The 23,726-nt window shown below is 43.8% G+C and overlaps 1 protein-coding gene and 1 non-coding gene across 4 annotated transcripts; both read left to right on the forward strand.

Annotated features, from left to right (window-relative positions):
- The first annotated feature begins 878 nt into the window (after positions 1 to 878).
- dvl1a (dishevelled segment polarity protein 1a) lies at positions 879 to 23,554 on the forward strand. Of its 3 annotated transcripts, none has more exons than XM_058643368.1 (16): positions 881 to 1,403; positions 6,414 to 6,483; positions 8,704 to 8,825; positions 11,391 to 11,509; positions 15,167 to 15,305; positions 15,773 to 15,866; positions 15,972 to 16,041; positions 16,140 to 16,279; positions 16,748 to 16,824; positions 17,567 to 17,634; positions 17,767 to 17,844; positions 17,952 to 18,086; positions 18,816 to 18,983; positions 19,119 to 19,334; positions 21,128 to 21,622; positions 21,750 to 23,554. In XM_058643368.1, the coding sequence occupies exons 1-16, from the start codon at positions 1,234 to 1,236 to the stop codon at positions 21,767 to 21,769; spliced, it is 2,181 nt and encodes a 726-aa protein (XP_058499351.1). In that variant the 5' UTR covers positions 881 to 1,233; the 3' UTR covers positions 21,770 to 23,554. The 3 variants fall into 3 exon arrangements, with proteins under 3 accessions (XP_058499350.1, XP_058499351.1, XP_058499352.1); XM_058643369.1 differs by lacking the exon at positions 21,750 to 23,554 and adding an exon at positions 20,099 to 20,137 and having other exon boundaries at positions 882 to 1,403; positions 21,128 to 21,261; XM_058643367.1 differs by having other exon boundaries at positions 879 to 1,403; positions 21,128 to 23,554.
- trnae-uuc (transfer RNA glutamic acid (anticodon UUC)) lies at positions 18,308 to 18,379 on the forward strand. The gene has a single exon. It is a non-coding gene; the product is annotated as a tRNA-Glu (tRNA).
- Positions 23,555 to 23,726: the final 172 nt, after the last annotated feature.

The raw sequence follows: 23,726 nt of genomic DNA on the forward strand, positions 1-23,726 counted from the left end.
GATACTGTTCTATTCTCTATTCTAAACCTGGAACTGCTTACCCATGGAAATCAAATCTGCCTCCAGCATTGAACATTTTAAATCACTTTTAAACACCCACCTCTTTTCCTTGGCATTCACTTAATAATAATAATAATAGCCACTTGACACTTCTATCTAGATTTTACTAGATTTTACCATTTTCCTATTTTATTATGTTGCTATTTTACTGTTTGTTTTTATTTTATGTTTTATACCTTTTACGTTGCTTTGCCTTTAACTCTGTAAAGCAGTTTGGTCAACCCTGTATTTTTTAAAATGTGCTCTAGAAATTAAAGAAGTTGACTTCACTTGATGACTAAATGTGAGGGAAATTGATATATTATATTGATATTGATATAATATTATGCAGCCTTAGTTCACAATAATAATATTATATAATAATAATAATAATAATAATAATATAAGGCTACAGTATCAATAATTATGGAAGAGTATTAGGGCCACATGTAAAAAATGTTTTTGAAAGCGAGACTTTTGACTAAAGTCGGAATATTCTAAGAAAAAAGTCAGACTTCTGAGATCACAGTTAGAATTCTTATTATTGTTTTAATTTTATTAATCCTTTATTTAGCCAGGAAGGTCCCATCGAGATACAATATCTCCTCTTCCGGTGAGTACTAGAAATATTCTGACTTTAATCTCAGAATTTTGATTTTATTCATGTTATTTAAATGTGTTGTTCTTTCCATTTTTTTTTTTGACATGTGACCCTTATACCCTTCCGTACATATTCCACGGCTCCTCTTTGTTCCTTATATATCACACTCATACACATGAGTGTGAGTGTGTTGTATAACATGGACCTGGAGGCCTGCGCACAGCCACAACGCACCACTAGATGGCAGCACGGTCTCGCCAATTAGCTCATGAGAAAAAAAAAAAGGCAATAGCAATATTCCCAACTCCATATCGCTGAAGGATGTGGACTGTCCCTTCCTGTTTCAGTGCCGAGAGAGCCACCGTACCGACTCACACCGGAGCAGGAACACCACCACAGGCGCCTGGAACGCGATTATGTCTGCGCGTTTGCCGCGGAGCCTCGTTTCCCACCGCGGTCCACGCAGGTTTCTGGTTTAGTGGGAGCTGTTAATATGTTATTCCACGGCTGACTGGTAACACAGCGGGCCTGTTTACTGCGCTGCCAGCCCTTGTTTCCTTTGCCGTGTCAATGATTGTCCTCCCCTCACTCTCATGGCGGAGACTAAAATCATATACCATATAGACGAGGAGGAGACTCCTTATCTGGTCAAACTGTGCGTCTCTCCAGAGAAAGTCACCTTAGCGGATTTTAAAAATGTCCTCAACAATCGGCCCGTCAACAGCTACAAATTCTTCTTCAAATCCATGGACCAGGATTTTGGGTAAGTGGCCACCATTGGTGACTATTATAATCGTGTTATTATTGTTGTTATTACATGGTTTGTGAGCGGGTTATTGTTGTAGCGCGTGTCTAAAGAGGGCATTAGCACCATGACGCGACGCAACATTGTTCCATGTGTGCCATGTCTGCCTCCATGCTCTCCTCCTGGCACCTGCTCATTATTCCAGGCTGTCCTGTGCGCAGTGGAGGAGACACACACACACACACACACACACACACAGGAGTGTTTGAAGTGATACCGGATCTGTCCAGAGCTCTAATGACGCAGCCCTGCATGTATTACACACATCCAGACCTCTGCTCCGTAAAGCCACTGTATCCACCCATAATAATAATGTCCATATATGACACTAACCAGGCGGAATGTAAATGTCAAAGCTGCAATGTTGACAAAGAGTCCACATGTTTGACTTCTCAGGTTTCATGTTGTTTGTTTTGGTTTCCTTGTGTGCCTAGGTTACTCTAGCATGTGTTTATTCTTCTTATTTTTATTTTTTTTTAATTATTTTAAAATTATAATTTATACACAATAGCATGGGCAAGTTTTATTGCTCCGGAGACACTTAGAAATCCAGACATAATGGACTGCAGGTGAAACCCAAGAGAGTACAGCAACCGCAAGTAAGTGGTTGAGACTTTTAGATGTGCAATTATATTATCAATGATCCATTTACTGTAATTGCACCCGAAGGAGGCAATTAAATGTCAAGTGGTCAGCTGTCAATATAACATTGTTTTTTTTGTCCTATGGCTTTTCTCAGTTTGCTGCCACTGAGGTTTTTCAGAACGACTGGTTGTAAATAATGTATGTTGAAGGGACAGCTGTTTGACTCAATGTTGCTGAATCTACCAGACTGGGTCTCGATAATCACTCAAACAGGATCATATTATATACAACACTGTGATCAGGAGGGAGAGAAATCATTACCTTTTGCCAAGGAGGTCATATTTTTTTGGAGCTGTGTTTGTCTTTGTTTGAGCAACACAACTGAAAAAAAAACAAAGGACAGATTTTTTGATAAAATTTCCTGTGGATGTAGGTTATGTGGACCTGAGAAGAAATGATTACATTTTGGTGGAGATGTGGGAAATGGAAAGGCCTTGTGCTTTCTCACCTCTGTCTGTTGCTAAACCTGTGATTTTACCACTGATTGTGTTCTAGCAGAATTTCTAGAATCAGAGTACAACATTTAAATGATTTCCCTAAAATAGGGGGACATGTAAACATTTAAATAACAGTTAAAAATTGATTTCAATTGTGAATTCTACCCTAAAATCATTCAGAGGCACATTGAGAATAGCAATATTTCCCTTTCCCCCGCTCCCTTGTCTTCTTTGTGCTCTCTGTTTCTCTCCTCACTCTTCCCATCTGGAGTGTCAGGAGTTACACCAGGTCTCCAAAGCTCTTCATCTCTGTCGGTCAGTGAGATCCACTTGTATCAGGCCTCCGTTGAGAATGACGTATTTGTGTCAGTGCCCATTTCTCATTCCAATCTGAACAGTCATACGTGGGCCCACACACACACACACACACACTAGTATCTCGCACATGTGATTGGAGGAAATGCAGTGGCAGGCAGCGTCTAAAGAGTCCAACGTCACATCGTTTCCACTGCAGCCTGATCTTGTGAGGGAAACTGGCTTTTCCTGGTGAAAGGCTAAGGCTTGGTGCTCCGCTTTGTCCCCAACCCCAGGCTTCCTGCCTCTCTCCTACACTGCAGGCCCGGGCCGCTCGCTGGGCCTCAGGTGATCGACAAGCAGATTATGGAAACAAACAACGTGTGTTTGCTCTCACCACACAGCCAACATGGCTCAATGTTGCCGAACACACTGCCACAGTAGGCCCGGCTCCTGCTCGTGCATCAACAAAGCATGTGGAGTTATAAATTGGACATTGCCAGAGGAGGGTTTTCCGCACAGGACGGTCATACACTGTTGTCTCCGAGGTGTCTCCAAGAGCACGCGGTGGCGCCTTTGAATTAAGGTTGAATTTGTCAGGCTGTTGCGAGTCGCCGTACGTTGCTGGCACAGTATGGAAGCAGGCGCAGTCAAAGGCACAGAGGATAGCAGCAGCTTTTGTGGTAGCCGTGCCGTCTGTACTGCAAACACACAGACAGTATGGCTGCTGGAGAATTAGCTGGGGAGGAATAAGACTGCTGAGCCGAGAGGGAAAACATCAAATCCCTCGCAGTTATAGACAGTGTTTGAAATGTAAATCAGCAGTCAGCGCAGGGTCCTCTGTAGTAGACCCCCTGCTGTGCAGAAAAAAACCCAACACACAGCCATTTTCTTATGAGATTGGTGAATTACATTTGTGCAGGCCTTATCTGCTCTTTAAGCAGTGGCTACACAAAATTGTTAAATGGCTTCCCCCCCCCCCCAAAAAAATACACCACAGTGAACCTGCCATTTCAGCTCCTTTTGGACTCAATGTAACCAGGAGCCTCTATCATTTCTGATCGCTCAACAGAGGTTGGAAATTAAATGACAAATGTTTCTTTATGTGCATGTCAGGCCTGATTTCATTCATCAATATCCATAAGACAGGAAGTCACTTGAGGCTTGGGTTTCGAAGTCACCCGCTCAACTATTTTCTGGAGACTCTTAAGCTGATGATATGGCATTTTGGTGGCGAGTGCATTCGGGACCTCACTATAATGCAAGTCACAGAGGCACTGTGGAGCTGAGGAAGCAGCCAAGCTGAAGGTCTGAAAGGAACAGACTTGTTTGTGCCTCAGAAAATAGGGGGCTGGTTGAGGGATTTTTTTTTTTCTCCCCCCTCCTCGACTGAGGAAGTGATGCAGAGACACTGCTCGTTGGTCGACAGGAATGAATAAATGAGTGTTGTAGTGACACTGTGGACCGAAAACAACAAAACATCTGTTATTGTCGTGTTGTTACAACAATAGGGTACATGCTATTACAACACTGAAATTGAATCAGGTTTGTGGACTGAGTCCGACTGCGTGTCTTGTTAAAATCCATCTATCCATAATCTTATTTGATGACAAATATTTTGCTTCCGCGTCATTGGCATCAGCTCACCAGAGTCCGCGGTGCTGCCGGCTGATGTTGGCTCCTGACTCCTGCCTCTGGTTTCTGGATTAGACTGTAACTCGCCGACCCTCCTCTGTCTCTCGCAGCATAAACAAACACGTCTAATCTTCCCCAGCTACACAAATATGCCCAGCAGAGGAATATTCAGTGTTTTAGACCTATTACGGCTGTCAAGCTCTAAGGAGTCACATCTGTGACAGCAGCCCAGACTCATGCTCTTCTTAACAGTGTGTGTATCTGGTATTTCTTCTGTTGTGGGGACCCAAATCTGTTTACACAGTCACATTATAATCCAAAAAAGTCAAGTCCCCATAATGCAAATGACTCCATTTTAAGGTGAAGACATGCTTTAAAGTTAGACTGAGGTTAGGGTTAGGGTCAGGTTTAGGAATAGGCCAGTTGTAATTATGGAAATGAATGTAGGTCAGTGAAATGTCATGGAAACCAGTGTGTGTTTGTGTTTGGAGTTCAGTCGTGGAATTAACACTCGGGCTCCTGATATCAGATGAAGCTAAAAAGAACGCAGGCCAAGGGTTTTTCATGACATGTTAAAGACGTCATCTGTTATAATTGGCATTGTTTCTCACTTCCTTTGGTTTCGGCCCATAATGCATCAGCCAGACGAATATTAAAAGGCCTCATTTTGTACGTCAGTTCTTTCAGACATTATAAAATAGAGTCACACTGTATGAGTGGAACAGCCTGTCCTGTCAGGCACTAGGAAGAAGAAAGCTTGGCTGATATTTAATTTTTATTGGTCCACTCCCACATCCTCACAAGTCACCTTACAGCTGCTAATGTAGCTTGAGACAGGATGCACACTTCCTACCTCACAAGTAGCCAGCGGAGTCGACCTTGGCCTCCTTCCCTTTTCCTCCCCGAGGTGGAACAGGCCACAGCAGCAGAGTCTCTGGTCGTCGGCTCCTGCCACAGAGCTACGTTATCTCTGTCCACCACTCCCTGCAACACAGCAGCAGCCAATGCAAAAACACAGCTCGCCTGGCTAATCATTTCACTAGCAGGGAAGTTCTGGCAAACAGGAGGTGGTTTGGAAAAGAAAGCTATAAAGTCACTGTCAGACGCAGCACTGCATAACATCTTCTCACACTCTCCTGCTTTCCTCAAGTCATGCCTTTCCTCTTTTTCATGTATATGTTCAAAGCCAATATGAAATATCTGAAATGCTTGGTATATATCGTGTCTGTGAAAACAAAAACAAAACAAACAGAGCAACATAGGCTTCGGGGAGTTTTAATGGAAACTGGTTACTACAATCAGGATGTTGTAGCTGCATGTGTGTCAGTGTGTGTGTGTGAAGTGTTATATCCACTCGTGTCTGACTCTCTCTCGCTCTCTCTCGCTCTCTGTGACACGAGCCTGGCAGGTGTGCTGAACTGTGTCCCAGCAGGTCAAAGGGTAACTGCAAGGTATTTCTGTAGGGAATTTACAGCCCGAGAGGAACACATTGAGTGAGACTTAACACACCAGATCACTCTATTAATACATGCTCGTCTTCTTTGACACCATTGACATCCATCTATCTATCTATCTATCTATCTATCTATCTATCTATCTATCTATCTATCTATCTATCTATCTATCGTGGATGTTAGTGTAACACCAACACCTCTGTCACTTTACTGTTACTGTAAAATCCTTCTTTACTCTTTTACGGCTCTGTCCTCGCCAGATCGTGCAGCCGGCCCTTATCACGTTATTGTGCTCAAAGTAAGTGCAGCGTGTCCATAAATCAGCGTATACAGACTTCCCCGCTGGCTCTTGTACTTGCGAGGCTTTAACGATCGGTTGAAACCTTTGGAAGCCACTTGGAGGAAGTCACTCAGAAAGTGCGAGTGACACCAGGCTTCTCTGGTGTTGTGTTGTTCAGCTGTCTCTGGGCTCTTCTAACTGTGTCTGTCTGCCTGTTCTCCAGGGTGGTCAAAGAAGAGATTTCCGATGATAATGCCAAGCTGCCCTGCTTCAACGGGAGAGTAGTGTCCTGGGTAAGTGAGATTGATGGTGCACCCATGCTGCCTCTCTCTCTCTGTGTGTGTGTGTGTGTCTCTCATGTGGCTGCTTGCCTGGCTGTGCAGCTTCATCTCTAACCAAAGATATGTGGAGCACTCGTGGAGGATGTAAATGTAGCCATGTAACACCCCCACAGAGCTTTTTTTCTCAGCACTCTTCGTACTGAGAGCGCTGTATAGGTGCAAGTGCGTCCATTTGATGTTCAGCTTAGCCACAGTTTCAAAAATACAGTCAGAGGTGACCGAGTTTAATATCACAGAGGAACGAGAAGTCCACTATGACTTATCTGGTTTTGTCAATATATGAGATAACAAGGGCTGAAAGTCTCCAGAGACAATAATGTCTGTCCAAACCAAATCAATATGTCATGCTAGAGATGCATTTACATCCTAGTCATTGCACCATCACAGTGGATATAATATCATATCAATGTCAACTAAGAATAATTTGTTTGGCGTTCATTCAAAAGGCTTAGTGCGTATAATTTAGGGGAAGTGATTCACAGAATATAATATTTATAGCATCTCGTCCCACCTCTATAGGAGACGGGTCCGCCCCCGTGGAGCCATCGTGTTTTACAGTAGCCCAGAAAGGACGAACACACACAATAGCCTTAGAAAGGTCATTTCACATATTTACATGCTTCCCTCCATTGTAAGGTCATGAGTGACACTCAGCCACACAGTGGTGGCTACACAGATATGAGGGACTGACTTGCTCTTGTATCTTATAAATGTTATCTAATAATAGGGATTTGCATTTAAATTTCTGTGTCAACTACGCCTTAGTATCCAGTCAGAACAAATGTAGACATCTTTATATTTCACAGTTGGTGTAGTACAATCCATCCAAATATAAGAATTTAAGATTTTCTCTAGTAATATGAGCAAGATCAGGGCATTTGATTGATTGTTTTTAAATAAAGGCTGATTATATTTTGGTATTTTGTAATGTCATTAAAAGGTATCAAGTGTTTTTTTGAAATAGTGCTTAACACATTGTCATAAAAATGAGAAAACATAAATATTTTAGAAATCTTCCAGAGACTTCTTTAAAACATTTTTTTATTGTTATTTATTTGGCAAATAACAAACTGAATTCACCTTTTTATACCCAAATTTGACTCGGCTCACTGGGCTTCTTCTCTGAGATGTTGGAAATTAATCAGGCGTAACATTCAACCCCTAAAACAAAAGTAAATAAATAGAATTTGACATCTTAATCAAGAAATAATAATGTGCTTTACTATGTTTTCAGTTTTATGTTAAACAGTAAATTTGAAAATTCATGGATAACAATTATTTTTATATTTTAGCATTAAAATATATAATTTAAGCTTCTACATACTGGTGTATTAACCATTACAGAAACAATAAAAAAAACTGATTAATTGATTTGATTTGATTAACATTTGATATATTAACTAGTTAGTAATCAGAGTAATGTGTAGACACCTCAGGCTCAGTGTATTTCATCCACCAGAAGGTGATGGAACCTGCAGAAATACTTTGAGTTGCTGAGAAAAAGGAAGAGTCACAAAATGGGTTCATTTAACAATCCACCTGTGAATCCCTGAGCTTGCATTAGAGTAATCGCAGCCCATATAGTTGTTAGCCTTTCTGTGGCCGCACGCTTTAACTTTCATTATTCTGGTGCAGATGAAAGGAGAGTAGCTGAATCTGTGGGTCTATTAGGTCTTTCAAGTTTCTTTGTCGCTCGCTGTTTTTTGTTGTTTAAGTGCATCGTCACCAGTCTTCTCCAGGCCTCTCTTTCTTTCTTTTTCCATTGTATAGCCTGATCCACACATCCAATCCAAATGTATCTCTATAGAGTTACATTTAAAAACAACCCAGTTAAAGTGCTGTACATCGCATACATACATAAAACAGACAGGATATGATGTAATGTAAACTAAAAGCAATATATATATATATGTATATACATATATACAAACAGAATGTGAAACCAATAAGACACAGAAACAGTCAATAAACAATATATAATACACATGTCAGTCGTGTCATTGCTGTCTTCGAGCGTCTCGGGTGTTTTTGATCTTCCTCCTCTCTAAGATACTGGGTCTGTATCGTTCAGCAAAATATCTTTTTATTGTGTGTTTGCTCCTGGAGCTGAATATGTCTGATCTATAATAAATCTTTCCTTTCTTTTTTCTTTAACTTCTCTCTCCCTCTCAGCTGGTCCTGGCAGAGAGTGCCCACTCTGATGGAGGATCTCAGTGCACAGAGAGTCATCCAGAACTGCCTCCTCCTCTTGAGAGAACAGGAGGCATCGGAGACTCGCGGCCCCCGTCCTTCCAGTGAGTAGTCTAATTACCGTTTGTCGTATATGCACAATTACACACATGGATTCAAGCACACAGTCCTCTCAGAACTGGGTCAGCGCTTATTTCACAGCACACCATATGTAGTGATCAGAATGAGGATTGCTTATCAGAGCAGCTCATCATCATCATCATCATCGTCAGGCGACGTGTGGGTGGTCCGTGTGTGAGAGTGTGGCACGTGTGAAAGCTTGAGAGTGGGAACATACAAAAGTGTGACTGGTTCTCTCAACCATATATACTATACCATCCCTCCCCGCCTCCCCATCCACTCAAACCGTCAAACCGTGGCATTTGGCATTAGTGTGTGGTCTCCTCTGTTAACTTATGCCGCCGGTGCCACTGATTCTTGAAATAGCCTTCACATCATAAACATCTTCAGGCATATCGTGGCACTCAGGGAGGCTCATTGTATCCAGTCACTCAGAGCATTCATCCGTGCTCCGTCACTGAAGACTTAAGTGGCGAAAAATGACGTCGGTGCCTAAAATCTTTTTTTTCTTTTTTTGGTCAGCCTGATCCCGTTTACCTGAACTCAGACCCCTTTTTTTCCAGACTTGCAGATGAGTGAATATCACTGCACCAGCTGAGGAGAAGTCCCATGCTAAATATAACTGGGGGAGAGCTGGGGGCCAGTGGGGACGAGTGGTGTTGTTGCCTTTGCTTTGCTGGAGCAGTATGGCCGACACTCTATATTCAGAACAAGCTATCTGTCATGTCTGAGTGTATCTCTTTATCCAGGGTTTGACATCTCAGCTCGCTTTTGCCCTCTATGGGCTGCTGCCTGCTGTTTGCCTGTCAGCTGTCCTGATGATTTTATTGTTCCCAGCCAGCCTTTCACTGGGATTACTGCCACCTTGTGGCGGGAAACGGAAGTAATGCCAGCCCCCTTATCCCCACGTCATTTCCCCCCCACCTCGCCCTCTCTCACTCCCTCACTCTCCTGTTCTGTTTCTCTCTTTATTTTAGTCAAACAGGCAAGCCTTTCTCTCAGAGAAACAGTGTGTGGTGAATCCCCTACAGCAAACGCCCTCTATCTTTCTGAAATTAATCCAGTCTTTCACCTTTTACTGCTCTGCTGTAAATAGCTAGAATATTATTACCACTTCATTTTCCCTCTGTGCTTTATTCATGCGTTTCGTGTGTTTGTCGGCGTGAATGGCTGCGTTTGATGAGCGCACAGAATAGGTGTTTGGGGCTGAGAATGGACACAACTGATGTGCTTTTGCCTGGTAATCCGGATTAACGTGCATTGAAAGCACCCATCTCCCTCTCCCAAGAGGGCGGTGGGGGTGGCGATTGGCAGCGGTGGGGAGAGGGATGCCGGGTGCGGGGATTGAAAGGGGGTGGCATTTGTTCCCAGCTGCAGCCTAGTGCCTTTGATAGCGCCCAACCCCCCCCCCCCCTTTTTGGATCAGCAGCCCGGACTGGTCAGCAGCCACTGATTGTCAGACACTGTCGTCACCACATCAGTCATCACACTGCCGCCACATCGCTATCAGCGGGAAAAGCACCCTAACTGTTCGTCATCGTGCTATTTGCATAAATGCACTGATCTGTGCCGGTGAAGCCCGGTCCAGGTGCAGCCATTAGTTCCCTCGCAGTCCAAGCATGTCAGCAGCACGCCTCATCGAGCACTTAATCCCACAGAGACAACGCAGAAGACACCACGCACTGTCTGCTGCTGTGTTTTTAATTTGCATTGATCGTCTGCACACAGCTCCCTGAGGTGTGTGTGAGATGATTTTCAGTTTCTGCCACATGAACACGACACTCTTCACGCACAGTAAACGGTCAGTGACACGTGAGTGTGAGCGGGCAACGGACGCGAGCGTGATTTCTTTCGTCTTCATGCAGGTGTAAAGTACATGTTGCACACATGCTTAAGTGTGTGTGACAGACTGACAGGGCCGAGTAGAGTTCTCACCAGCGTCAGGTTTCTCCGGTGCCTGCCGGCTGTGTGAGTCCCTTAACCCTACTGCCTGAGGCCACAGCGTCTCCAGCCCTCTGACAGAATAACAATCTGCCCTCTCGCCCCCTCCAGAACCCCCAGACTCCTCCCAGACCACAAGTACACAGGCTGGCTTACTCCTCAGCCCACACCTGATCTACCACTTCTTGCTTTTTTTTTTTTTTTTTTCGATCTGTCAGTCTGTCCTGTCTGTCTCTCTCCCAATCACGCTCCAGGCACCATCTGTGCTTTCAATAGGTCTCATTAATGCAAGTATTGTCCAGAGTGGCTCCCTCTCAGGGTATCTGGTCATTAATGACACATCACATACCACAGAACAATGAAACTGCTGTTTTTGGCCAGAGGGATTGAATTTGAAACAGTCATAATATGAGTTCCATATTCCCCGAGGGTCCAATGGCAGGCAAACTGATATTATAACAGACAGAAGTATATTGTAGCTGGGGATTATGTTCAGGCGCGTTAATCAATCTGAAAGACTTTGTGCGAGGGAGACAGAAACTGTGTGTTTTGTGCACCATCATGGATCTGACAGTGTGCTTATGTGTGTGTGTGTGTGTGTTTTGCAGCGCCAACGCGGTTAGCAGTCGAGATGGCCTGGACACCGAGACGGGCACGGAGTCGCTCCTGAGCCACCGCAGAGAGCGCGAGAGAGAGCGAGCGCGGAGGAGAGCCCGAGAAACTGAGCGTGAGTTTCATCAGCGAGGAACAGACAGATCTTTATTATACAATTATCCTGTCATTTCAGAGGTTATTACATTTCACTGCCTCCAACTGCACAAGTCACTCCCCTGCAAAAGTGCTCACATATTCAAATGCTCATTAGAGCAAAGAAAGCAAGGGGTGAATCAGTTCACCTGAAAATGTTGCTTGTGTTTCCTGAGTGTGGCTCAGGTTCATGGTCAGAGGCTGTTTTTGACGTTGTCGCACTTGATACTCGTATGATGATTTCAGATGTCAGAGAACACTGTGTGCCACTTTATTAGGTACACAGGACATCTAATATAGTGAATGGGAGTGGCATCCAGTCTGCTGATGATGTAGTGTGATATCTCTTGTATGTGTTTTTTTACATACCTTGGTTGCAATGAGTGGTTATTTGTATAATTTTGATCCAGTTTGGCTGCAGAACTAGCACTCACTGGATATGTTCTCTCTTAAAACCCTAGAGTTAAGATCACGGTAGATCAGCAGTTCCTAAAATACTCAGACCGTCCTCTTTGGTACGACCAACCATATCATTTTCACAGTCACTTAAATCACTGTTGTGCTTAAATGATCCTTAGCAGGTTGCTGGCATGTAATTGGCTGATTAGATGTCTGCGTTAGCAGGCATTTGAGCGGATAGTGGCCGTCGAGCGAGTGTATAAATCCTGCCAGAGATCATCTTCTAGTGCTTTATCCTCCACATGAGGGCCGCAGGGGGCCCTGGTGCCAACAGCTGACGTAGGGTGACATATAGAGACAAACAATCGTCCACTCTCACACTCAGTGTCACCACAGTCAATTTAGAGTGTCCAATTAGCCTAATTCACAAATCTGAATGTTTGTGGGAGGAAACCTGAGAAACCCCCCCCCCCCACACACACACACACACACACACACACACACACACACACACACACACACAGAGGGTATCCAAAGTTTTGGTATTCGACTGAAGCATTTTCTATTTAAACTACTAAGGTTGCTTCAAAAAAGCTGAGTGGCACGTGTCAACTTTAGGATTCCAACATGCAATGTTTTCACTGTCCACAACAGAATCAAGTCTGCAGACTCCTCTGCTTAGCAGCCAGCGATTTTTTTGGCAACATTTATGACAGGAAGTCATAAAGAAGCAGCTTGTGATGCCTGCAGTCTGCTGATGCTTTTACTCACAGCAAAGCCACTTGTCTGTCTTGCCGCCTCTCCTCCTGCTCTTCACAGCAAGTCTCTGGCTCTTTGTATCCTGAGCTCCAGGCTCATTAACCAAACACTCATTATTTATGTGGTGCAATTAATGTCTCATCGTTACAGGTTGGGGTTTTTCGGGAGTGCGGCAACTGGGAACTTTACTCTAGGAAAAAACAACAACCGCATAATCACATTGAGTGATTTAATCCCAATCCCTATCTGGGGAATCTTGTGACTGTGCTTTTGTTTTGACTCGGCTGAGGACGCGTTGTTGCCGCCGGTCACCGCATCAGAACCACAGCTGCCGACTGCCAGCTGCACATCTGTTGCTGTGTGGGTGATAGCCTCACGTCTAATGAACTTTGTGCCTGTCTGTCATTCTCCACTGTGTTTACAGAGCTTGATGCAACACAGACACTGACAAACAGATGACAATGTCTCCCTCACACACACAGACACACACACAGTCTCACCTCACCTCACATATCTCCGCCTGCTATCATGTGAGACGACCTGTTGGTTGATTTCGTGGATCATAAATCGAGCCCGCAGTGACCCTGTGAAATGTAATTTCATTTGGCTCCCGGGTTCTGTGACAGTCACGTGGTCTGGATGTAAAAGACGTGTAAAGTAGGAGGCGGTGGCTCCGCCTCTTCACCTCACTGCCTGCAGCATCAGCAGCAGGAATTCCCCTGTCACCCTATACACACGCTTCAAGTGCTTTCCGTCTCTGCGTGAACACTGGCTGCTTGACAGTGATCAGTTTAAGTGCTGGTAAACACATCTCTTGTTGTTTTCTGCAGCGATTGAGTTTGAATGGATGAATAATGCAGCAGTTGAACATTTTAGGAGGGCGAGCTGGTGTAAGACCCCCGAGGGCAGCAGGGTGTTATGGGATATGAGCTGTTTTCAGGTCAACGTGTGGTGTGCGTCTTCAGCTGTTGTAAGACAAGACTCTAATATTCTGTTATTACTGTACTTTGTAGCACAGAGCATGAAATATTCCCCCCAAAATGGAAAAAAAAAGCTTTTCCACAGGATTACCAGCATTATGCTGTTTAGTGCTTGCTGGGATTTTGAGGTTGAGGTCAAAGAAGACACGTGTTAAGCCAAAGCACTTGTGCTTGTGTTAGCGTTTTTATCACAAAGCACGTTAAATAAAATGAAAAAAAGAAAACTGCTGAAAGTGTGTGGGCTTTTAATAAACTGATGGTGGTTCACCTGAGGCAGGGAACGGAGAGGACAGCACGTCATCTCAAATCCCGTATTATCTTCTCAGTTATGGAGAAAATCATCGACTGATTGGTCAGAGACAGATTACCAGTCATTCTATAGCTGTGCACCATGGGAGGGAGGGACGAGGAGATACTTTCTTCTGACTCTGAGCTCAGTTTCTCTGAGCGTCGGATGAGAGAACACTGTTGTCTTTGGTGAGAGGGATTTGTTGTCTTTTCTCAGTTGATGGAATTTCTTTTTTTATATAGCACAGGTGATTTCATTGTTTTACTTAGTTTAATGCAGGTGATTTTTAATTAGGTTTGTAGAATTTTAAAGGTAATATTATACCATTATGACTTGTTAGCATTTGTATTGTTTATGTCCATTTAATGTGTTTATCGGTTAAAATGATGACATTTGTCTGTTTATTTGTCTCCTTTTACTGTAAATGTCACAAGATCACAAGTCCTTTGTGTCTATGAAGTGACTTTTGTGTCTTCATCGTCTGCATTTGTGTATATTGCCTCCATTGTAGATAAGCTGTGAAGTCTGTCAGCAGTCGGCTGGTGGGCAGGGACCATCTGGGGCTTAGGCTGCGTTTTAGGGAAACGATCGGCACAGACGTAGCAGAGCACCGAGGCACAGATTTCAGTCTGACTTGTGACCAAGGTTTTTTTTTTTTTTTTTTTTGGTTGTTGTTTTGTTTTGTGTAGCAGTCATTTCAAAGCGTGGGAGGAAATATGTTTGAGTGAATCCTCTCAGTGGATGTCATGTCTCTCTGCTGGTTGAATGTGTGTGTGCAGTAGCTCAGCTTTCATAAGAGCACCTTCTGGGGCGGAGCTTACGATGGGAACTACCACATTGCTGGAATGTTTTGCTTGCTCTCGGCGAAAGCGCTGGCTGCCACGCCCTCTTTGCCTCATGAGATCTTTCCAGCCGGTTCGCTGCTACCCTGAGACGTCACCACCTCAGTGGCAGTGTACGTATGGAGATGGACGAGACGGTCGCCGTCTTTCCTCTGACACAGATTCATGTTTTCTTTGTGAGAAAGTGAAGTCCTGTAGAGCTGTGTAGAGGAAACTGTGGTGAAAATAAATCTCATCTACCTCTCAATCTGCTGTACTTGCCGACAGAATCTTAATTGACTCCCTCTGCCTTGTTCTCTTCTGACCCCCATGATAAAGAGCATGACCTTCCGACCGACTCACGGCTGCTCTGTCTTTTCTTTCTCCAGTCCCTCGCATCAACGGTCACTCTAAATCAGAGCGAACCGCAAGGGATTCGGCCATGGGTTACGACAGCGCCTCAGTAATGAGCAGCGAGCTGGAGTCCAGCTCCTTTGTCGACAGTGAGGAAGATGAGGATGCAAGCAGGTAACACACTGCTCAGACTGTTAAATCAATAGCTGTTTCTCCAATAAATGTCGTTATTCTTTGTGTTTTCCCTGAAAATATGTAACTTTTTCTGGATTGAGGTTTATTTTTCACATTTGCTTGATACATCTTTGCGTTGTGGCTAAACCACCGACATTTCAGGATACAACGACGTTAAATCCCAATTCACGGAAGTGAATCTTTTGAAGCTAAATATCGACACAAGCAACGTTTGCCAGGGCAAAATAAATGTGTCTTAGTGTGATACAGTCTGCAGTTTGAATAATAACACTCAAAAATAAAACAAAAGATTAAGAAAAGGCATATTTTCTGCAGATATGTATATACTTATATTCAAAACATAGTCCATTCACTTCATCTCCTGCTTATTTCTGTGCTCTGTCTTTCTCTCCTGTTTCTTCCTCACCATGTCATCACTCCCCCCCTCGTCTTCTTCTGTGTTTCAGGCTCAGCAGCTCCACAGAACAGAGCTCCTCTTCGCACCTGATGCGCAGACACAAGCGGAGGAGACGGCGGCACAAGGTGGCCAAGATAGACCGGGTGAGCGCCTCAAAGACTCGTCGCCGCGAAACTGACGGCGTGCTGACTGATATGGACTTTATGCCACGGGGAATTAACTTGATTTTGCCCTTCTGCTTTTTCCAGTCGTCATCTTTCAGCAGTATCACAGACTCCACGATGAGCCTCAACATCATCACAGTCACACTGAACATGGGTATATGTTGAAAGTTGTGTTTTGAATTGCATTTTTAACATACTGTCAATGCATGACTGTTATTTGTTGACAATATAATTGTGCGTCCTGCCTGACAGAGAAGTACAACTTCCTGGGCATCAGTATTGTCGGTCAGAGTAACGACCGGGGTGATGGAGGCATCTACATCGGCTCCATCATGAAGGGAGGAGCTGTGGCTGCTGACGGCAGAATAGAACCCGGAGACATGCTCCTCCAGGTACACAAATGTTTTTTTTTATAGCGTCACAAATTATGATACAGCATCTGCAACACCTCTGCTGCTGCTAGTTTGCAGTGTGCACACTCACATTTAGTGAGATCACAGTTCTGCACTGAGGGTTTTGTGGCCTGTTACGATCCACTTCCATTACAAGGCTGTAACGTAAATTCTGCCTCTCCTTTTCCTTCCTGTTGCTGCCTCTCTTTTGATCTCCGTGGCTCCACTCGCTTCAACCACATGATGGCTGATTACAATTTGTTATTGCGCTAACACCCATAATATAGGTTTTCACTGCGTATCCCATAGCAAGCCGCTTAGGGTTTGCAGGCGTCTGAGCACTTCAGAGATTAAAGTGTGTGAGCACATTTGAGTCCTCTGCAGATTTCAGTCACAATGAGCCAGAATTACACAACATAGAAATGGGAAAAGATGAGCTGCTTATATCATGTGTTGTCTGTCGACCAGGTGAATGACGTCAACTTTGAAAACATGAGCAATGACGACGCAGTGAGGATTCTACGAGAGATTGTTTCCAAAACTGGGTAAGACCATTCAACTCACTCACTAGCTCCCTCTACTGACCAGGATTGGACCATAACCTGTTGTATAAGAAGTCCTCTTGCTGTTGCAGTGGCCCTCAGTTATCAAACTAGTGCATATTCTGGTGCAAAACTCACAGTATGCTCATATGTCTCATATGTGATTCATACGCTGTGTACGCCTGATCAGCCTTTGAATTTGAATACCACGCTGCCCATATTCTAATGGTTTTCATGGTGTTGAGTTTACAACACTGAGATGCAGAGTATGACCAAGAAGAGAAGCTTCAGAAGCTGAAAATAAGTCGGAATTTTAAAAATAACAAGGTGAAAAGCAGGCTTTTCTTTAATGTAAAAAAAAAAAAAAAATGGAAGCAAAGCCTGTTGAGAAAAGTCTGGACTCTAAAATGCAAGCGTGTTTCCATAATTTATCCAAAATAGGGACTTTTCAGACACTTCCTTTTGACTTGAGGAGCTTTGAGATGAACTGCTTTCTTGCCTTGTTCAGAGCAACAGTGTCTACACTAATCTTCTACTGTATGAACATACAGATTATCTTGTGGCGTCAACTTGAATTGATTTTGTGTAATTAGGTTTCTATAGACTGAAAACAACAACCTGATCTCTAAGCTGCACTGATGTCAGTTAGTTTAATATACATTAGAATCATATGCGGCTTATTTAGCAAAAATAAAACACATATTGTATTCTTTATTGCTACTTATTTTCCATTTTTTTTCTCCAGTCCTATTAGTCTTACTGTTGCCAAATGTTGGGACCCGTCTCCACGGAGCTACTTCACCATCCCTCGCGGTAAGACAAAGCTGTTTTGCAAAATACCTTCTTCACCAGGTCAAATTGATTTTTATTCCATTTGGAGCAGTGTAACTGATGCCACGTCCTCAGGCTTCAACTGGAAGTTGGTTAAACTGTATCATTTTGCAGCTGAACCAGTGAGACCGATTGACCCTGCGGCCTGGATTTCACACACCACCGCCCTGACGGGACCTTATCCACACTACGGTAAAAAAAAAAGCAACCACCCAACGCCTCGATCGCAAATCCTCGTAACGTCTTTTTTTTACATTTCAAATGTTCCTCGTTTTTCTCAAACTCTTCTGCCCTCACAGAGTTTGATGACTTGCCTCTGTCTATAAGTAAAACAGACATGGCAACCATTGTCAAGGTGATGCAGTTGCCCGATTCTGGCCTAGAGATCCGAGACAGGATGTGGTTGAAGATCACGATCGCCAACGCTGTCATCGGTGAGAAAAGATGAATAATGGGTGTGCGCGGGGCATGTGAGGCTTTAAACATAAATCTAAATGTGATTAAATCTCTAATCTCTGAATCATTTGTTAATACAATAACCAAAAAAGTCTATCCACCAGTATTTTATAGATAGATAGATAGATAGATAGATAGATTAATTTACATATTTACAGTATTTTATACAATTAAGAACGGAACTAAGTATGTAAGTATGTCTCTGGTGGTCTAGTGGTTAGGATTCAGCGCTTTCACCGCTGTGGCCCGGGTTCGATTCCCGGTCAGGGAACATGACGTGTTTAATGTGAAAGTGGAAAGGGAACTTGCCTTGTAACCAGATGGTTGCCAGTTTGAAAGCATGGTACCTGAACCCCATTACTCTATTAGAGGATGGGTTAAATGCAGAGAAGGGATTTCCCTGTTAGTTAATTTTGATATTCTCTGTTCAACACTAGAATATCTCTGGCTTTTAAACAGGACCATTTCCATTTCATTTAACTGCTGTTCTTCATCCTCATATTTATTTAAATGTGGTATATTGTATATTCTTTTAAACTGATTTATGTTTTTAATCTGCTTAAATTCCACAATTTAACCCCTGAGATTGAAACACGGCTACTTTTTAAAGTTGTGTGTTTACTGCATTTTTAAATGTAAAATTCTGAGCATCTTCTCTGCCCATCTGAGCCGAAGCCTAAATGCCTCTGTGTGTGTTTCTGTGTCAGGTGCTGACGTGGTGGACTGGCTTTACTCCAGAGTAGAAGGATTCAAGGACCGGAGGGATGCGAGGAAGTACGCGAGCAGTCTGCTGAAACACGGCTACCTGAGACACACCGTTAACAAGATCACCTTCTCCGAACAGTGCTACTATACCTTTGGGGACCTCTGCCAAAGTACAGCCACTTCTCTCACTGTGTCACTAATGCATCTCTACGTGCACAGCCTTTTTTTTTGTTTGTATGAATAGAGCGATTGTACTAAAGCTCACTCTCTCTCTCTCTCTCTGGTTGTGTTTTTTCTCCAATAAGACATGGCATCGCTCAATTTAAACGAGGGATCCAGTGGCGGAGTTTCTGAGCAGGACACTTTGGCACCGCTGCCTCCCACCAGCAACCCATGGCCCCTGGGCGGGCAGCCATTCCCCTACCCTCCTTTTCCCTCTGCACCCCCAAGCTTCCCGCCAGGATACTCAGACCCATGCCACAGTTTCCACAGTGGGAGCGCAGGAAGCCAGCACAGCGAGGGTGAGTAATGAGGAGGAGGAGAAAGACGGACCTTTCCACCATCAGGTTTTTTTAATTGATTAACGTGATCAGTTGACTTGTTTCTAATCAAACTATTTCATCGTGACATGTGACGTCATGTACACATCCTGTCTAATTAAGGTCACGCGTGAGAAATCAGTCAGTTTGAGTGGATTAACACCTCATCATTTCTCTCCATCAGTTTCTCCACTGATCTTTTTGTGTTCAAATGTGATATTGCATTCTGTGGCTGCTGCATGGTTTTTGATACCTGCATTGAGGGAGAGTGGAGATGAAGGTATTTTTTCTTGATTTTTTACATTAGTGGGTGACTGTGATAGCGTGGCGGTACCATAGCTTTGAAACCAGGTAGGCCAGACACTAGGTAATGATCCGTTTCATGTTGCCATCTATCAGTAATTGTCATTGTTTTGAGTCATTCATCCAGGCTTATTTACATCTGCAGCCTTTTGGTAGACGAGTGATGACAAAGAATAGTAGTCGTTCTGTTTTGACCAGTGTCACTGTCGAGTGCCTGCTTGTTTGAATATGTGCATGTGATCATTTCTTTGAGGAGCAGATTGTTCATCAATTGGAAGTTTGTTTTTTTTAGTTGGATGAGTAGAACAGGAGCAATAACAGCTGCTGTAAGCTACGAGCTGATGGACCAAATGTAGGAGGCTGCATTAGTTAGAGTGGGAAGCACTGGGCTGGGAGGTGTGTGTAATTCTGTTGTTCCCTCTGTTTCTGCTGGGCAACGGTAGACTGAAGGAGGCGGTAGTCCCAGGACACTGGGGGAACCGGTAAGCCTGCTAACCCCCTCTCCTCTGCTCTCTCTGTTTGACCATTGATGCTCTCAATTTTTATTCTGTTCCTCCTACTTTTCTTGTCCTCCTCCTATTATGCTGTAGCTTTAAAAGTTGTTGTTTTTTATGTCCTCCACCCATCCCATGCGTCTGCCTTTGTCTGTTTGTGTCCTGTGTGCGTCTCCTGACAGTCCGTTCTCCCTCTCTGCACCTCAGGGTGCATGTATTCGTTCTGTGCTGGAAGGTGCATGATGCATTCCCACAGAGAGGGGGCGATCATGCACCACTTTACTCTACTGTACTGTTGGGCTCACTGCAGAAGGGGAGGCGTGGAATGTTTGATTTTGCAACAGCGTGTGATACACCTCCATCAGTATGACTCCACCAGTGTGTATTACCAGCACTGAGGCGTAACACTGATCTACATTTAAATCAAAACTGAAAATGTGACTGAACTGAACCCTCTTTTAAAAAAAAAAACCAGAAAAAAACCCCATCATTCTGCATTATCCTCACCGTGCTGTGTGGCAGTGTCTTTCTGGTGCAGGTGTGTCATGTATTGATCTCTAATCTGTGAATGTTTCAGTATTCGTATGAACATCGGATGATGTCTGTGGGATTAGCTGCTGCAGGTGGAACTTGGGGAGCAAACGTTTGGAGATAATAATCATGTTTGACTGTAGTTCAATTGCATTAGACAATAACAAGTCACACCTTAAACAAAGTAACTTTAATCTGTTTAGTAGCATTAAAAAACAAAACAAAAACCATACAGTGTGACACAGTTCACCAAGTCATTTTGTTCAAAGTGTGACCTTCTGCCTTTATGTGAATCAGTAGCAAAGCCAATCAGCTGATTCTGAATCAGCTGTTGCTCATGAGTTGGAGCGGCTGACTGTGTATTCGTGTTTGAGTGTACTTGTACTGCGGAAGGCCACGCTTACATGTTTCTTTGTTTGTTTTTGTTTTTTGTGTCCCTCTCAACAGGAAGCCGAAGCAGTGGATCCAACCCCAGTGCAGGCAAAGGTCGACGCTCTTCCCCACTGGAGAAAGGTCACAGGTCCACATGCAGTGAATCGGAGCCCGCCATCCGTGGAGGGCGGCGCGGCGACCGGTCGGCGAGCCAAATGAGCCACCACAGCCATGCCGTCTCCAGCCACAGTCACACCAGATCAGGTCTCAGTCACAGTCAGTCCCACAGGAGCCACACCGTCTCACAGAACAGCCACCCGTCCTTCACCTACAGCCACGCCCCGTTCACGCAGCCAGGGCCAGGCTCCTGTGCCCACAGCGAGCGGAGCCACGCCTCCTCCTACGGCCCCCCGGGTTTGCCTCCTCCTTACTGTCTGGCTCGCCTGGCCCCCAAGACCTCATTCAGCAGCAGCACGCCGCCTGGAGCCCCTCCTGGGAGAGAGTTAGCCGCCGTTCCTCCAGAGCTCACCGCTAGTCGTCAGTCCTTCCAGCATGCAATGGGCAATCCCTGTGAGTTCTTTGTTGACATCATGTGACAGGACAGTGCCTTTAAAACTCATTGAGCACAAAATAATTCTCTGACCCACTCCCTTTCTCTCTCTTTCCTCTCAATCTTTTGCCTCTGACCATCTGTTAGTTTCAGAATGCGGACACTGACAAGCCCTCTACCTAAACCCACCCCCTCCGCTATCTGTCTGTCCCTCTGAGGTCCACACAAAGGATTACAGGCAGCAAGGGCACAGCAGAAGGGCGTCCTGTCACAGATGCAAACACGGGTCCTCTGTGACTGAAAATCTGCTTTTGTATTGATGTGACATGTACAGTTTGTGAACCGTGAATGGTATTCAATGTGGTGATTCTTTAAAGTTGCCATGCAGACGTTTGTTTTTTCCCCCCGGGAGTGTGTACTTGATGTAGGATCTTTTCTGTTCTGCAAGACCTTTAAGCTGACTGGGCCTGGAACTCAATCCCCCAGACCGATACCTTCAGCCTGCACTTAGGAACTTTTCTTTCTGGGCCTAGAATCTGGATAATGGATCTAAAGAATTAAATCTGTGCATACTGATAAAAAAAGAAAAAGAAAAATTAGCTTGTTGCACCGAACATGTGGCCCCAATTCTCTCTAAGCTCTTACCTGCCAATTCACAGAGAGTGGATTTCTTCAGTTTCATAAAAGGAGGCCCTGAAGTCAGCCGATAGTCTAACTAGGCTGCATATTGCATGATTGTCTCAACTGCTTTAAAGAAAAGAAATTTTATTACTACATTTTTGTTTAAAGTATTACCATGACTGGGAAGGGGAGGGGTTATCTCTTGCCAATGTTCTAAAGGAAGAATCTGTACACTGGATGATTATTTTGTGATGTTATTTATGCGCATTAATGGTGTCATACATTGGCTGACTGACAGACAATCAGACATCACCCTCTTGTGAATCGGAGGCCGGCGTCCGCTGTCCTCGCCGTGCTTTGTCGAATGTATGATGATTCCCGTCAGTGATTAAAACCCTGACACTCCGAACAACAGTTTGCTTCAAACAGTTAAACTAAAGAAAAACGTAATCTAATCACAGTCACAGACAGGATTGCAAACAGTGGGAAAAAAAAAAACAAAAAAAAAAACGGCCTCAGCAGGGTTTGATGTGAGAGAAATCACCGTCATTGTTGTCTCCTTTGTGGCAGAGTGTGAGCTTCGATAAAAGCCAAAGCCTCGTTGTATGGTGGATGTTTAGAAGTTGTTAATAATTTGAATCTCTCCACGATTATCGTCAGATGCTTCTCATTTTACAACTAAGTGACTTTAAGGGGAATCCTTAGCCTACAGATTTTCATACCCTTGTAAAACAATGGCAAACCCCTGTTGGATCTACCTAGAATACAGAAGGGAAATAACACACACACACACACACACACACACACACGCAGGTTCACACAGCTATCCTTGTAAGGACTTGCATTGACTTACATTCAAGTGTTGTCCCTAACCATAACCTTAATAAGCCTGAATGCCTAACCCTTACCTTAATCTAACAACAATTCAAATCTTAGCCCTAAATTTAACCAGAAATGAGGTTTGGCCTCATTAGGATCAGGTTTTGGTCTCCATGAGGACTACTGGTCCTGACAAGATCAGTGTTTATGCCAGAAAATGTCCTGAAGAGGTAACAAATACAAATGCTTAACTCCTCCTTAATCTAATGCTGCCTGAACTATAAATGGTCTCAAGCTAATATTTTGTCCATACAACTATCAAGAGGCATGTCAACAACACACACACACACATACACATACACACACAGACTAGTTTTATGAGCACTTTTCCATTTTGTCCCTCCCTCCCCTTTAGTATGAAACACTGTTTGCAATCAAAGCTCTTTTTTTTCTCTCAAATTTTTTCTTTACAAAAAAGAAGAATAAATTGTACATAAAAATTTATTATATATGAATAAAAAAATATATATGTTCAAAATTGTGTTGCAGTTTTCATGACAGCTACACGTTAGAGTTTCCTTGAAGGTCCAGTGTGGTATGTGTGTGTGGGGGGGGGAGGCAGTTTTATATATATATATATATATATATATATATATATATATATACATATATATTTATGTATAT

Source organism: Solea solea, chromosome 11 (assembly GCF_958295425.1).
Source record: "Solea solea chromosome 11, fSolSol10.1, whole genome shotgun sequence".
In the NCBI taxonomy this organism is placed as follows: Eukaryota; Metazoa; Chordata; class Actinopteri; order Pleuronectiformes; family Soleidae; genus Solea; species Solea solea.